General features: G+C 31.0%; 2 protein-coding genes across 2 annotated transcripts in view; one reads left to right on the top strand and one right to left on the bottom strand.

The window, feature by feature from the left end:
• The window catches only part of LOC125832506 (inorganic pyrophosphatase TTM1-like), a 164,024-nt gene that overhangs the window by 12,460 nt on the left and 133,668 nt on the right, over positions 1-17,896 (bottom strand). The gene's annotated exons all lie outside the window — the stretch shown is intronic.
• Positions 8,173-8,633, top strand: LOC125832519 (protein SOB FIVE-LIKE 3-like). The gene has a single exon (XM_049511684.1). The coding sequence runs from the start codon at positions 8,175-8,177 to the stop codon at positions 8,607-8,609; it is 435 nt and encodes a 144-aa protein (XP_049367641.1). The 5' UTR covers positions 8,173-8,174; the 3' UTR covers positions 8,610-8,633.

Genomic DNA, 17,896 nt, shown 5'->3' on the forward strand with positions numbered 1-17,896 from the left:
TATGGGTATTATTCGTTTTTTACCTATTTTTAAATGAGTTGGATACCCAACCCATTTAAAATGGGTAATATGAGCGGATATCCATATTATTTACCCATTTTGCCACCCCTAGGTGTGAGTGTCGTTTTCAACGTGGGTTTCTTGTGTATTTCCTGTTAGTGCTTTTATAAAAAAAAATTAAAAAAAATTGACATATTAGATGAGTGACCAAAATGAATTTGACCCGAGATTGAGTTGTCAATTTTATTTTATTTGAGCTAAATAGGTTAAAAGAAGAACAATTTTAACAAGTTAATTTGCGATTCAATATTTAAGGGTAGTTGAAAGTATTTTATATATTTCTCAATATTGTAAATAAAAAATAGAACCAGAGGGAAGAAAAGTAGACTTGAGTAGGTTAAATTGAACTACAACTCAATTTTATTTGTCCATAATGTTAATTTGGGATTCCTATTAATTTTGTTAATTATTTCTGTAAAACTAGCTAACTAACCTTAATTAATTCATTTTCATTTTGTCCATAGCTTCTTGCTTCTTCAACTTAAATTGCAAATTAACCTCTGAGCATTGAACTTGACATGAGTGGACTTAGCTTTAAAATTTAGTATGTTAGTTCTTTCAGCCAAACAATATCTTATCTGGACACCTAATCTAAACCAACTAAGCCAACTAAATTACTTGAAGTTGAAGCATAAAGGGTTTTAAATTAGTCAATTTGATAATACAATCGGTAGAAAATCTACGTAACAATAATTCAAAATATTTCAACTTGACTTATCTAAATAAATTCATATTTAAGTTTAAATAAAGACTTCTCCTATAATTAAACTACTTTTTGTTTTATGAGGTCCTACGAAGTTCGAACTTGAACTCCAATACAGACACCAAATCACGAATCTCCGATTGAAAAAAAAACTAAAGAAAAAAAGAATTTACTCATGTAGAGTAGAAATTAACTAGTACACTTGCCTGCATTTTCAAGGCATGTAGAAATTCAGTTTGTAGTTCATTAATTCTAACTTTTAAAGTTATAATTTAATTTTGGCATCCCAATATATTACATGATCATTAAGTTGAGACTAGTGATATTTGACTATCCTTACCAAAAAAGGCCAAATGAGGCATATCACTAATGATCTAAGGCCAATAGTGTGTAACAAAAAAAACCAAGCTTATCCATTGCTATCTCTAATAACCTCTCCTCCACCACTTTGTCCTTGTATACAACTCCATTTCTTACCTACTAACCGATTTAGAAACAAACTCTAAACTAATTAAGCTTATAACTAAATGACGTAATATTGAGATACGCATTCCGTTCATTTTCATTTGTTATATTTAAATTTAACATACTAATTAAGAAAATAATAATTTACATGACTATTTATCACTCTATATCTCTATTAATTAATATTTCATATTAAATTTTGATAAAAAAAATTTTCTTCTTAATATATAAAAGTGATAAATAAAAATAAAAATTTATTTATGAAATAGTGGACAAATATAGTTTTGAATTGTGACAAGAAAAAGTCAATCCGTTAAAAATAAGAAAACAAGTCACACACGTAACGGTTAATAAGTACACATGTTGACATGTTTGAAGGCACGTGGAACGACTCACTAATTCCCCAACTAATTCTTTTAGGTTTTGGTCTTTACCATTTAGTTTAATTTCTTGCATTTTCAAACTTCACTATAAATCCCCAAAGCTTCAAGATTGAGTTGAAAGGTTGCCACCATCATCATGTTTTGTAGCTTCTCAAAAACGTTGAAGGCATAATAAAGGTAGATTTCTACTACAATGATTTAGTGCTCTTTCTATTTCAAACAGAAATTTATGTGTTTTTAATTTATCAATTTCATTGTATTTAACGTTTTTTTTTTTAACTTGTTGTGGTATGAGTAGCAATTTTCATAATGTACAATAATACCAAAGATGAGAATTTTCTTGCCCGGATTATATCATTTTTGGAAGCCTTTTATTGTCACAAGTACAGCATACATTAATACTAGTTGATTTTCTTGATTTGAATAAACTCAACACAGATTTTTCTAGTCAAAATATGTATTTTCCAGCCAGATTATATTTTATTCTCTCCATTTTTTTTAGTTGTCAGATAAGATTTGATAGAACTCTTAAAGAAAAAATTAATAAGACCAAAATTGGAAAATGTTAAGGGGCCTCTTAATCATTATCTATATATGTCTCTTAATTCCAGAATAATTTATGTTAAAGGTAAAGTTAGAAAAAAATAATTAATTCTCTCTTCATTATTTTAGTATACATTTCCACTAAAGAGGAACGTAGAAAGTATTAATTACCTATGCTTTAATTACACGTCTTTTATGGGGCAAAGAAATAGGAAAAATGATTTCTAAAGTGTTACTCCTATAAATAGTGTTTGGCTAAGCTTATAATCATTTTGAGTGTTTACGAAAGGCTTAAATGAGTCAAAAGTAATAAATTATTCAGCTTATAAGCACTTAAATTTTAATTTGGCAAAGATATTTATTGTTCTATCATTAATATTTTTTAATTCTCAACCACAATTTTATATTTGCTAATTTATTTTTGGTATTTATAAACAGGATATCTAAGAGATAATAATGTCCAAATTCATCTAAGAAGCACAAACGGCTAAAAAGGGCTCTTAGAGTTCCCCTGTTTTTGCTTCCCCACATGATTCAACTCTGCCAAACCATTCCACCCCCTTTAAAAGAGTCCCATTTTACCCCTTCTGCAAATAACACATTGTTTTGACATTTCTTAATTAGCTACGAAATTAGAAGTTTCAGATTCCCAAAGAAATTTTAATAACATATGGACTATTACAATGAAGAAGTTACTCCAACCTCTGCATCAAATTCCACAATGGCACACATCATCGATGGTTGCGTTGCGATTATCTTTGGGTTTTTGCTCTGTTTTGCCTGTTCAAATGCTGCTGCTACACTGAACGGGAATTTTCATCAGAAAAGATTGAATTGCCATCAATTGCACCAGTTGGTGATCAACATGATCAAAGTAGGCTTGTTATCATGCCCGGGGATCGAAATCCGACTTGCATAGCAATGCCTGTTTCTTCACCTCGTCGTCATCATACTCATGATGGTTGATTTATGTTTAGATCTTAGTTTATTGGTCCCAAATGGGATACAAGGAGGAGGGTGCATTTAGCGTAAATCTAGATAATATTGAATATGGAGCGACATGTATCGTGAGAATTCATATATTCAATCCTAACTAGCTTGGAATTAAGGCGTTATTGTTATTATAGTTCTCGAACTTTGAATTAGTATTAACCCTCTAGTACTTTTTTTAGATAATAAATCAACAATTGGCAACTAAAATGTTCTTTATTTTTTTGAAAATGGGGGAGGGGATTTTAACGTGGTGATGGGTAACACCAATATTCTGCCTATGGCAAGGTCCATGAGGGGGCTGGTGTATCCTGTATCCAGGTCGGGGTTATGCTCGAATTTGAGCTTGTTTGGTGAATTTAGCTAAGAAATAAAGTGTATTTGCTATCAGCTAGACCTTTTGGCACGATAGTAAATGTTTCATCCTAACATGTGGAAAATTGAACTATTGAGATTTCTCTATAGGCACTAAAATCACTTGCCATCAATCATTTGTCTTTGATTCTTATTGCAATTTATAATTCTAATCTGATCATTACTGGTACATAATTAATGTGAAAGTAAGTTAATTAGTAGCAGATTCTATTATCCATTTAGCTCCTTAACCTTTTTCTTTTCAGAGCAAAGTCTATTTACTTTGCTTTATAAATGAGATTTTAAATTAGGGATTCTATTCCTCATTTGTGAGCATACTGTTAATTGGAATTTAAATACACATTCTAATGGATAAGTTCAACAAAAGTATGAAGGCAACAACATAAGTACAGTATTTGATTAGATTAAAGTAGGCAATAAAGAGAATAAATTAAAGGGCAAGAGAATATTAGGCACCATAATTTACATGTTAATGACCAGAGGCCTAACCAAAAGTCATACAAGATTCATCCTTTTGTTTCCATATAATGGAATATTTCCTTCCCTTTTTAGGTGATGCTTCGTTTTCCCTATAGCTATGTTGGAGAATAGGAACATAATCCGTTAACTTCGTATTTGTTATGAACAAAAAATGTTTTCTAAGTCGTAGTGGATCCAGAATTTTCATTCGTGGCCTCTAGGAAAATAAGTGATTTTTAAAATTTATTTTCTGTATTTGACCGCTAAGTAAGCAAAAGATAGTCTAAAGAGCAATATATAATTTAGAAAAATACTATGGAAATGGAATACGGAGTACAAAACAAACCATAACTATTGTTTCCAACCATGAGTTTCTGTGTTGAGAAAGCATCTTGAATATCAAGTTCGACACCTGACAACCCCGAAGTGAAGCCTGTATTCTTCCAAAACCCCTATTCTTAGCATGACAAATATTGAATGAAGGAGTTATGAGAGGGACTGATTTAAGGGAACCATAATGGGGATTGGGAGCATTTGGAGTTGTGAGAATTAAGACGGTGAGCTCGGAATGTCACTTATGAAACTATTTTTCCATACTTTCACTAGGTAGTCATTTTCCTATTTTTTTAAGGAACTTGTTTTTCTAGAAAAAATATTTTAACCAATTAAAGTCAAGAACGACTAACTAGCTTGAAGATTGACAACATAATCATTTGAGCCGCAAATGTAACTTCCCAACTATGTTATTTGGATTCAGACAGGTTCGTATTGGATTCTTCAAAGTGTATTTTTTGAGAATCCGACACATCACACAGGTGCGGCAGTATTTTTGGATACTCGGGGCAACATAGCTTCCCAATAACATATCTGCCCTTTCATATTTCCAAAAGAAGTATTTTTCAACTTGATATTAATAATTATAAACTTAAATGTTCGATGGGCCAAGTTAAATCTTATGTGAGATTGAGGGAATATATATATCAGGTAGAATCATATCATCCAAATATGTGCAGTATCCACAATTAGTTAATTCTTCTAGTGTCTATAAAAAGCCAGTCACTTAGCTGATTTCATGCAGAACACAAGCAAAAATACTTTTTAAAAAGGCAACTAAGATACAAAGTAGGAAGCAAAAAATGAATTCAACAGGCACTTCAGCTGAATTTTGGCAATGGAACTCACCAATTCCATACATTTATTTTGGTCTAGCAGTCATTGTCGCTACCATTGCTTTTGCATTAATTTTTCTCATTTTCTGTGGCCAAAACTCTGCTTCAACAGAGCATTTGGTTGAGACTGATGAGGAAATTAAGAAAAGACATCAAATAAATATCCTAGATCCTGAGCCTAAAATTGTGGTAGTTTTTGCTGGAAATTATAATAAGCCTTTGTATATAGCAAAGCCTCTTACTTATTCTCCAAGAACTGCACAAAATGTCTAGTCCACCAATTGCTCCTCTTTTTTGTTTGACATATTCGAAATTCACTGGCTCAACTAATTCGGGGTAAATTGTGAACTCATGTAAAGTACTTCCTACCAAAATGTTCTCTAATTTTATCCAAACTATACCACCGCACCCAGTGATAGAGGCAGGATTTTCGCTAAGGGACTGCACCCTCGATGGGTTTTTTTTTCTCCTTGTAACATGCTTATTCCTGTCTGGGAATTAGCTAATTAGGTGTATAGTTATTATTGTTTTTTTTTAATATGACAAGATTTTAGTGACTTTACAACTATGCACATGTTCAATGAATGCATTAAAGAGTTCAAGAAACTAGCAGGAAGGTGTTGTTGAAACACTTTTCAGGGTGGTCGAACCTAAAACCAGGACAGTAAATAAAGTACAATAATTAGGATAACAACATGAAAAAAAGAGTGAATTAAGGAATTTTATATGTGTTAAACGAATTAAAAACCTTTCTAGTGTGAACGACAAAGATTTGTCATATCTATGTTTGACTTGAATACATACAAAGCATTATCTTATTGCTCAAAAATTATACTCTGGCACTCTACACCTATAAGCCTAGCTAGAGGCACAATTCACAAGGGGTCATCCAAATCTTTTTCGCAAAAAAATTACACGCTCTATATTTTTTTATATAAATAACAAATGTGAAATCTCCTTAACTTTTTTTTGTGTATATTGATCTCTTAGTGAAAATTCTGACTCTGCCGTGAATATAAAGGCAAAAAGAAGGAAGAGGGAGGGAACTAGTGTTTAATTAGATTGGATCTTTCCAGCCTTGGGATATTTGTCCTATTGTCAAAAAGAATTTGGAAAAGAACATCACATGGAGCCCAAGACATATGCAATACAAGATATGATCTCTCAAAAGGACAAACAGCAAGAATAATAGATGGGCCTTGCCTGTCTAGCATTTCCTTATAATAAGCCATGCCTTAGGATTACAATGTGAGAAACAACTAAAAAGTCATTAAGAGGCAAGACATGCCCCATTTCAATATATCCTCAACTGGTTAATTAATACTCTTATTTGCACCTTCCCTTGGAAAAAAAAAAAAGACTTCTTTTGCTTTAATAAGCTTATAGAAACTAACATGAATGCTTACAAATACTTTCATAATTAATACTATCCTAAATTCTAGATCTAACCACATTCCAGATCACCATTTGAAAATGACAGTACTAACAAGGAAAGAACCATAAGTTATTACACCCCTTTTCAATTAATGTGACATAATTTGACTCAGTAGAATTTTATGTGAAAAAATGAAACTCGTGATTTTAAATATATCATAATATTTGTGTGACGATAAAGCATTTCTCATTAAAGGCAAATTGGAAAATTTATACTTAAGATATTCCCAACCGTAGAAATGTATCATTCTTTTCAAAATGAACTAACAAAGAAAATATTATTTTTTCCCCAATTTATGTGGCACCTTTCAAATTTTGAAATTCAAACGAATTTTTCTTTGACTATAGCTTTTTCATATGTCACTTAAATTTGAATTGTCAAGAATCCATAATTTTATTTAATCGTAATTTTCATTTTTTTTTTGTTTCTAAAAACTTAAAGAATTTCATAGCAGAATTTACAATCAAACTACATAGTTTGACTCTCAAAATTCAAAATGTGACCGAGAGAGTAGTATATATAGTACCTGTATAACAAAATAGAAAGTAAAAGATTTAAGTTGCACAATTACTAATCATGAGTGAAAGATTGTACCACCAAGGGGTGCGGTAAAATGGATGTAATTCCTCCGTCATTGACTAGAGACCTCAGATTAAAATCTTGAAAATAGAAGGAAAAAAAAACATGGTAAGAAGCACGAATCTGAATTAGTTCATCAATAATTTTTGAATATCAGAATTAAACAAAAATAGAGCAAAAAGTTGTGAAATTACAAATGGATCATATAGTATACTTGTATGTACTAGCAAGAAAAAAACATTAGTAAAAATATAAAATAAAAGCTATGTCTCCTTGTAAAGTCACAGAACTTACTACAAGACAACTCCAGTTGGCCTACTTTCAAAATTTTTTTTCTAGCAGATGAAAAAGCTGCATAATTTATTTACTCCCAACCTCTTGTTTTTATTTGACATGACATAGAAATAAGTATTGACACTCAGAGAGAGGTCCTTTTTTCTTACATTAACAACAATAAAATAAAATAAAAAGTTTAGTATATATATTTTCTTCAGAGTAGCATATAGGCTTGCACTCTCCCCTGCATTCTGCATTCAAAGCAGAGCTTCTTATTAAATGAGTCCACGTTCAGAATTCAGAGAAGTAAAGATATATATGTACCATTTTTTTAAAATTTTTTTTACAACCTAAGTAATTAGCCCAATTTTCTGTCCTTATATTTACTCGATAGGTCGTTTTTTTGTGCCTTTTGTTATTGTAAAAAAAAACAAGTGTTTTCTCTATCATCTTTGACACCTTCTACCTGTCCCTCTGTACATGTAAATAATGGCGATGTAGTTGTACATGTACATATATATCCAAGTGGTGGTGAAAATTTAATTAAATTCAAAAATAAATAATTTTTCGAGGGTTGCTTTCAGAAGTAGTATAAGATTGGGGCATGTTTGTTCTATACAGGTGTTTTGATTCAGCTTTCTTTTGCCTTTTTAACATGTACCAATAAACTCTACTTTTTAGTTCTGGTCTTTTTACTTCTTTCTAAGATACTCTGTTTTTTTAAAAAAAAAATAATTATGGACCCTAAGTCTCATATTTTTAATGAGGGGGAAGAATGTCACAGTAGTGAATCTGGATGGACAATGTACATTGGCTCACCTACGAATGATGAAGATGATGAGATGAATTGCGAAGGTGATTTTGATAATGAAGATGGTGTTTTAGGACAAGGTCGTCGCAAGAAGATAATTAATGATGATGATGATACTGATGATTCGATGGCGTCTGATGCATCTTCAGGACCAAGTCATCATGTTGTTAGAAATGCGAATAAGAGTACAATTATTCCAAAGGAAAAAGGTAATGGAAAAAGTGGTTCTAACAACAAAGCCAGCATGAAGAAAGGTAGTGGGAAGAATCAAGACAAAGGAGGGTACTCTGTTTTTTCAGCAAAGGTTCCATCCAGTAGTGAAAAGGTAAAGAAAAGTATTTGGAAGGGCAAAGGAAAATAAAACTTACTATAACTAGTAGTACTATATTATTATTATATATCTTCTCTTTTGTTATATTACTCTACTTAATTTGTATCTCTTGTGTTAGTACTTAGTGCAAAGTGGAATGTTAAGGATGTTTTGGGATTAGAAATGAATCATTTTTTTTTTGTTCCCTTTGGTTCTCAATGGATATAATGCAGAGTTGATTTTTTATATGGTTGCTCAAGTAATAGTTATTACTATTTGATTTCGATTTTTTTCATCTGAGAAATCAACTTATACCATGTAAGACGGTAAATTATCATGATATGTATTTGTCAGTGAAAGATAGGAAATGCGTTAATATTATATATCCTTCATTCATGACTCTTTGAATTATGCCTTTGTAGATATAGCTAAACGCTTTACAATGCCAAGAAATGATGTATAAAGATTTAGTGACGGTATTGTTAGTTTCTTGTGCAACTCTACTAAATAATAATGTCCTTTTAAGTTTAGAGGTGGAGTAAAAACTTCAATTTTATGATTTTGAATTTTAGAATGATGATATCGAAATATAATAACTAGTAACTAAATTTAATATACATACATATTTAATAGAGTTTTCGATACAAATACACAGTTTGGACACTGTCCAAACCACAACCGGCTTCTGCCTCTGTCATTGTATTTATCTACTATGTGGTACACCGTTCTTTCATCAACTATGATTATTATACTTGGGACTGATGATCACGTAGGACACTTGAATTTGAAAAGATCATTAATCCGTCCAAAAGTTACTTGGATTGATTGAGATAAGATAGATAAAAATGCACTAAATAATGGGTTATAGCTCAACTCTTACCTAATTTTATTTTTTAATTTAATTACCAAAAAATTATCTATTATAACTAAAGATAACATATCAAACAAAAAAGATATTATATGATAAATGTTTTGACAAGATTTCATTTTAGTCAACTTAAACTACATGTTCAGCTCAGATCAGTCCAACATATATATGACCTAAATTTTACAGGTCAAAAAGAACTAAGCAAATAAATAGGCGAGTATTAGCCCGTCCAAATTTCAACTAATCAAGTGAATCATATTTTCTTGAACTAATTTTACACCTCCTGTCAACCTATAATGAAGCGGGATGACATTGTAAGTGGAGTACTAACTTTTTTCTTATCATAATGCTAATCAAAATTCAACACCTTCGAAAGCAAAATGACGAACATTTTCACCATTAGGCCATAAGGGGCCAGTAACTATTACCATGACCATAAAATTTTACTAGCGCGAGATATTTATACCAAATTAATGAATGTAATACACTTGTTATTTGTACATCCTTTAATATATATGTTCTCAGTTCTCATTTTTAACTGCTAAAAGATCAAATTGCTCGGTTTGACTTCGTCAGAATTTTCATCACACGTACATAAATCGAAAACTTTTAGCCGTCCAACAGACAAGATGTGCAAAAGGTCTTCCTCCTAAACTAAAGTCTATGGAATAACATGAAATTCGAGTCACTGCGAGCATGCAAAATAAAAAGATTAGCAAGTCAATGAAAATGAAATATACCCACATGGCCACATACTATGTAATTATTCTTGTTTAGTAGGAAGCAAAAACAATATGTTTTGTTTTCGGTAAACAAGATACTTAATATATTATTCCGTTCCACCTTATTTGACTCGGGAATGAAATTTAAGAAAAAACCTTCTTTTTAAAATAAAAATAAAAATGAATTATAAGATTTTTAAAATTTGTAATATCAAACATGTCATAATATTTGTTTGGTTATTTAGCTTCTTAAATATTAAAATATGTCATTTTTTTTATTTTTGGAATGCTAAGGGTTGGGAGCATTGGGTTGATGGGGGATCAAGAAATAAGAAATAATGAATTTGGAATATCACATATTGAATTTGTTTTCCAACTTTTATAGAAGAAGTAATTTTCCTCATTTTACGAAAATAATTTTTCAAAACATTTTGACTAAGTGAACATGAAAATTAAAATATTTTTTTCTCCTTACCAAACACACCCAACAAGAAGAGCGTGTTGGGAAGTTTTGATCAGAGTGATTTCCTCCATACCAAACATGTGGATTTGACAAGAAATTTGATTTTGTAACTCTTTATAAACTTTCTTTTTACGAGAGATCTTCAGTTATACATATACTTTTCTTGTATTTAAATTATAAGTGGACAAGAAATCTGATTTCCTCGACTATGACCTCCACGTGGAGGATTACACATGGGGTACGATGGAACATCCTGCATGCATCTGATTTGAAATTTAAATGTGGAAGGGTGCGGGGCTTTTTAATTGAACGTTGCAAAACGATTCCAAAACGGACCCCCAACCTGTCAACAGACTGGATAACGTGTCTGTCCAAATTAAAAGAAGGAACAATTAACGTAACTTCAGTGTTTTCCAAACATGATGTTTCTCTCTGCTGCCTTTGGCTCTATACGTACTTTTGTATACATTGTATGTAGATGTAGAGTTGTTCCGTTACCAAAAAGAGTTATGGTGGAGTGATAAGTACTCATTCATCCTTATCTCTTGAGTTTGAGTCCCTCTAGATACATAGTCGCCTTTGTTAGGGAGCGCCCCCAATATGACACTTTCCTGCGAGAATCCAAATTTAATCAGGCTCCAATAAAACACCAAGTGGAAAACCAAAAAGAGTTAGTTATGTTTATTAATTTTATATCCTCTTTCAAACACTCTTATTTATTTATTAGTATATAAATAAAAATCCAAAGGAACCTTACCTAATCTTTATGCATACGTGTCACGATGATTATATTTGTATATAAAATCAATTAATTAAGCCGCCAATATATTATATACTTCCTCTCACATGTTATAAGAAGTGAGTAGTTTAAATCATCTAGAGTGAGTAAATAAATTGAATTTATAGTTAATACTACTATACACAATCTTTGATGAGCAAATTAGGTAACTCTTCATAATAAGCTTAATTGGCATGATGATTTTGTAAAATAGAGTAAGATTATGCTATAACCAGTCAAATTACATTTTTCTTTTATCGTTAAATTGTCAATGATTCAATGTATGTATATATTTATATTTATATATTAATATGCGCGAATAGAAGGAAAAATCTTCCTAGCTTCCCATCCTCATGTCTTGGTAGGGTGATAAAATTACCTTATATAATTTATCCATTTATTAAGAGGTCAACTCATTTTGACTTGCTAAATTTTTACATCTAAAAATTGAGTTGATTTTAGCTAAATATGTAGCCTAAATAGATTTTTGAGATATTGACAAAAAGAATAAAAAAAAATTCGTTTAACATTTATAAAGCCATAAATAATAAAGAAAAAATAATTAATGTTGTTTGGTAGTGTTATTAAATAAGTTGGTAAGAGTTGGATGAGTAATATGACTCATTAGTTAATCCGGACTCAAATATTTTTTGGGCAGGTTATATGACCATCCATATATTAACTCAATCAATTTTTTGACCCATTCAAATTTAATTTAATTTAATTCATCCATTTAACACTTCTAAATATAGATAAATAGGAGAGACAAATTCATTATTTAAGTTTTATTGGTTTAACCTTTTAACACTAGCCCATTCTATTTCTGAAATTATGAGTTCAAACCTCATTTTTAAGTATTTGGTTCAGATGAGCTGCATCTACAGATGGCCTAGTGACGGAAGTAGAGTAAATATACGGATGATTTTCAATTTGAATTTTGTGTATATCTTAAAAAATTATTCATATAAATATTCACGAGTTCTCAAAGTAGGAATAAGTGCATACATGGTTCTCAAAGATACCGGCAACAATTACACATCTAGTGTAATCCTATAAAATGAGGTTCGAAGAAAGTATAGAATATGCATAGACCTTCAGTGATAAAAGCAATTAAATTCTCATTAAGAAGATTGAAAATATAAAAAAATAAACATATGAGTAAGTCCAGACCGGGTATAATAGAGTTCTCAAAGTAGGAAAAAGTACCTACATGGTTCTCAAAGATAGGCACCAATAACATATTAGGTGTAATCCTATAAAATGGGGTTTGAGGAGAAGATAGAATCGACACAGACCTTCAGTGATGAAAGCAGGATTTTCACTAAGAAGATTCCAAATATAAAAAAGTAAACATACGAGTAAGTCAAAGCATGTTTCAATATCTAAAATATATATACATTAAGTAATTTTTCAACGAAGGGAGTTCGAATCGGATACCCTAGGGTACCTCCGCTCATGCCTTATACCTTGGAGATAGATAAGTTGTTTCTGATGCACGCACCAAAAATCATTGTCAAGCAGGGTGTAGTACGTGTATTATTATCAAAAGATGTATAGTCAAAAGTAGATAGGAGCTGATTTAATACAATATAATCTCTTACTTGTTGGTATATAGTAGTTTGTAATATAGTGTGACGTATTGTATGAAAATATTAAAGTGAAAAACGACGAAGAAGAGAATATAATGAAGGCATGAGCAGTAACAATCAAACCAGCTGAGAAGAGGAGTTGCGCACTAATGCAGGTGTGTAATGTAATAGCAGCAGCCAGCGATGGGTACTTATTAATAAATGCAAGCCCAGACTCCATGTCATTGGGACACATCTTAATTGTATTGGACAAAAATCAGAAGGCCCAAAAAAGTACCTTTAATTTGGCTACTTGCATGTGAGTATATCATATCATATCATGATGCTGGCTGGCTTTTTTTGCATCGATCACATTATTTATATTCATAATTGGCTCAAACTTAGCTAGCTAGTGGGGAGATATATATAGTAGAGGGGGACATAGATTGTGAAACCCCGTTTGGGTTTTAGGGGCTTGTGTTCCCTGTTGAGAATGACTTCACTTATGCCTAACAACATCCCTTGTGTCTACTGTGTGCCCACTTCTGGACCCGTTCCAACGGTGAAATGCTTCTTCTCAAACGGAGTTGGAACCTAGCTACCTCATCTTCATTAATTGTGACAATATCTCTTTCAAACCTTAATTTAATTTGTTGTTAGTCTTGTTTTTTTTATTTGGGCATAATATCTCCGGACCTACTTGTTATTAGGTACACATAATATTTTTGTCCTAATTAATTAACTCTGCCATTTTTATAGCTTTAGCTCTAGCCTAGAACACTTATATACAACATCACAAGAGTCAAAACTTTTACTATAATATAATGTTCAAAATATGAAGGAGTAAACACAAGAATAAATTTCTACTTTATATACTTAAGAAATAAATTTAATCATGTATAAAAATTGTCATTTTCTTGTGAAAGGGTACGGATAGTAAAAAAATATATATAATGAGGCTAGTAAGGCTTGAACGCATGACCTCATGAAGTGTTTGCAAGCCCCTAACCAATAAACCAAACCTTCAACTTGTTTCAAGAGGTGTCAATTTATGTATTTATATTTATTAAACTAAAATTCGACCAATATACAACGCAATTTTCCGACGAAGGGGTGTCGCTAGACACCCCTTGACCAAGTGTAGGTCCGCCACTGTGGATAAACCTCCCTTTATGAGCTAACTTTTGGATTGAGTTAGGTCTAGGTGTCATATATTTACATGGTATGAGAGTCTGACCCATCCCAATTTGTTGCTTACGAATGTTGGACCCCATTTATAAGTGTTCCCTAGAGCTGTCAATATGAGCTGACCCACCCCATCCGGGCCAACCCATACATGCTTTGAAATTTGATGGGTTAGGCCGGGCTAACCCATTTTTTGTGTGGGCCAGAAAATGATTGGCCTAGCCCACAAGTACTACACATATTTTACCGCGGCTTGGTTTTTATCTTTTATAAATTTTAAGAATCCCATAGTGTAAGAATGAAATTACCTTCTATCCATACTCTTTATTCTAATTAGATAAATCCCATATTTTTTAGACATTCCGGATACATAAATAAGGATCCCGATACATTATTGTTGATACATTATGTATCCATCTGTGGCGCTTATTAAGGGAAAATAAAACTGAAAATCAAATTAAGATCCCATAATATCCATTTGTTGCGCTAATTAAGGGAAAAAATTGAAAATCAAATTAAGATCCCATAAATTGTGTTATTCCATTTCAGACTACTATCAACAATTCAGTCATATAGCGTAAAGGAACCAAAAATTCCAAAATTCAAATTTCTTCTCCCTTTTCATTGAAGAACTATTCAAATTATGAAGCAACTCTCCTGTCAAAGAATTTGACAGAGAGTCGAACAATGATTCTAATCGACCTTTGCCCGAGAGTGCAAAACGTGGTAGTAAAGGTCTTTCCGATTCCACCCCAGAAATCGCTACTTGTGAAAAATATTGATATTACGTTTGCCAGGTAACATAGTACAAATTTTCTTTGCCACATAGATTTATTTTGGAGCAACTGAAGACATCAGTTAATTCAAAAGTTTTTTTGTTTGAGTGGATACTAAGTGCTAATCATTGTGAGAGTTGTATCTCTTTGCGGTTCCTTCATACTCCATTGACAAATTCGTGGTTGCGACTTTTCAATGTTATATGCATCTTTTTAATGAAGAATGCGTAACAATTTTGTTTTTATGAAATAAGTAAATAACAGGTTATTGGCTATTATATTAAGATCTCAATAACATGTATTAATCGATTCTTCTCTCTTAAGGAACTTCTTACTGTCTATTGTTATATTTATTGTATCAGTTTGTTTATGTGTATATGATACATGTAGTAAAGTGTGTACAAGAAGATGTATTAGATACTTATTGTATTAATTCTACATTAAAATTAGTGATTAATGTATCTTGTTTTTTTTTTTTGCAGCTCACTATACTGTATTTTTGAATGATAAATGAGACATTAGCTGCTTTGTAGTGAATTATCATGTAGTGTATCGCTAACTTTTAAATGTTTGCAGGTTGTTGTATTTTCAGAAATTATTTTTCAGTGTATGAAAGTAGACGAATATACATTGTTTGTCTTGAGAAAAAAATATGTAATTCTGGGATATTTCAACTTGACGAGATACCTTGTGCGTACACAATTGCTATTTTAAAGAGCAAGAATGTTACCGATCTATATCCCTATTACTATGATTACTACAAACCGGATGCATTAGCAAACACATGAAGTTTCATGGTTCCAATGCAGGATAAGAAAGATTGGTTAATTTCAGAATTTGTTTTGAAAGAAATTGTGTTGCCACCTTGGTACAAAAGGATGCATGGACGATTAAGGAATCAGGGGAAAAAAATCAAATGAAAAGCTAACAATACAGACAAAGTGTTGTGGACAAGAAGGTCACGATAAACAAACTTATATTTCCCAAAGATGGTTGAAACAAACTTTTTAAGAATGCATTGATATTCCAGTTTGATAATTTTCAATTTATAGGTTTTCTATTGATACAATAATCTACACTACAACATACTGTTAACTTATGAACTTTTGATACAATAAATTGAATGTTACTATTCAAAATGAAATTTTGTTCAACTTTGTGTACAATTCTGATTGATAATAATTTGTTCACATTGTTAAAATATAAAATTTTGTGAATCTGATACAACATGTTATGTTTTAGATACACTATTTATATAATGTATGATTTTGTTTTTGATAATAATGTATCTGAAATAACATGATTGTGAAAAGTTGTGTTTACTGCAATAAAGTGCAGTTATGAATATATCACAGTAAAAAGAAAGATATTATGTATCTAATTCATTATGTTATGAATTTGATACATGTTTTTAGGAACTTCGAAGCAAATTACATCTTGTCCTTAGCTTTTTCCAATTTACAAAAATCCTTTCAAATTTGTGTCATCCGAATACATCACATTCATCCAGATACATAACAATTGATACATTAGATAACTTGACATTTTAGATTAAAAAGGAAATTAAACGTAAAATTAATTGTCAGTTCCCCAAATCACGCAAATCAATTTGATGTCAATCTCTCCCAAATCGTAACAACTTCAAACAATTCAAATTTTAAATTTTCTTCTCTCGAATTTCTCCCAAATCGTAACAGATTCAAAAAAGTCGAAAACAGTAGTTATGTATCGGATACATTTAGTATAAATTAAAATTTATGTATTATGCCTAAAAAGTTAGTACATGATACATTACTATTATCTTATTTTGTTTGAAAATAATGTGTTTTATAAAAGATACATTATACATGTTATTAATCTCAATAGCATTTTTTTCGTGTGATACATAACATAGTGGTGAGTTTATACAAACGAATATTGTTATAAGAATATTAGTGTTTATGAATCAACAGTGATATTTGATAATGTCCACATATATATGATCTTCTAGTTGAATAAGTTTGAGTGTATATATCTGGCAGTAAAAGATAATAAAATTTGTAATAATTATGTACCAAGTACATAACTATGAACAAGATATATCTAGTTTGCATTTCAATAAATTAAAGTTATGTATCAAAATTAATATTTAAACAAGTGCATGATGAAATTGCAATGTATCATAATGTTAAAATGAAGACATCATACATTAATTTAAGAAACAAAAATAACTAGATACATTAAAAATCTGAACCCATATGTATCAAAAAAAATTGAAAAAAAAAATCAACAATCTAATATGCTGAAAGCAAAAAAAATGATAAAGAAATCATTCTACACTTTCTCCTTTTCTTTGTATCAACTCCCACAATTTTTTTCCACTTTCAACAGCGGCGTCATCCATATATCTCGACCTAAAGTCCTTACCGGAGCCACCAACAACTCCACCTTCTCCCCATTTTTAGACATTTTTCCACAATCGATTTTAAAGTCGAAGATGAATCTTTCCTCAACTAATTGAGTAATCAATATTAGGTAAGGTTAACTGGGTACTCTCACTACTAAAAGAAGGAGCATCATCTCTTATGTATCAGGAGATAAAAAATATTTTTAAAAAATTAGAAGAAAAAACAATGAACGATAATACGGAGATGCAGAAACACTATTTTTGAAACTACCTTATCACCAAAATCCTAAAAGAGAATGAAAATTCGAAATTAAAAGAAGACACATAAGTAATATATATGCATTGTTTGCATATTGCTTAATAATAGATCTCATGATCCAATTTTCAGTAAGAATCATGAGAAACTATTCATTAGAGATGAGAGAACACGTTAAAGAATAAAATTTTGTCATTGAACTTGATGCGGCAGAGAAGAGAAATATACATATTGAGTAGCTTGAATTTGATTGACGGGAGAGAGAATTCTTTTCAAAATTAAATTGATATGAAAATTATAACTGGTAAGCATGTGGAGTGAAATTAGGGAGAGATT

This window comes from Solanum verrucosum, unplaced genomic scaffold, assembly GCF_900185275.1.
Source record: "Solanum verrucosum unplaced genomic scaffold, falcon-dt-bn FXZP01000009.1, whole genome shotgun sequence".
Classification (NCBI taxonomy): domain Eukaryota; kingdom Viridiplantae; phylum Streptophyta; class Magnoliopsida; order Solanales; family Solanaceae; genus Solanum; species Solanum verrucosum.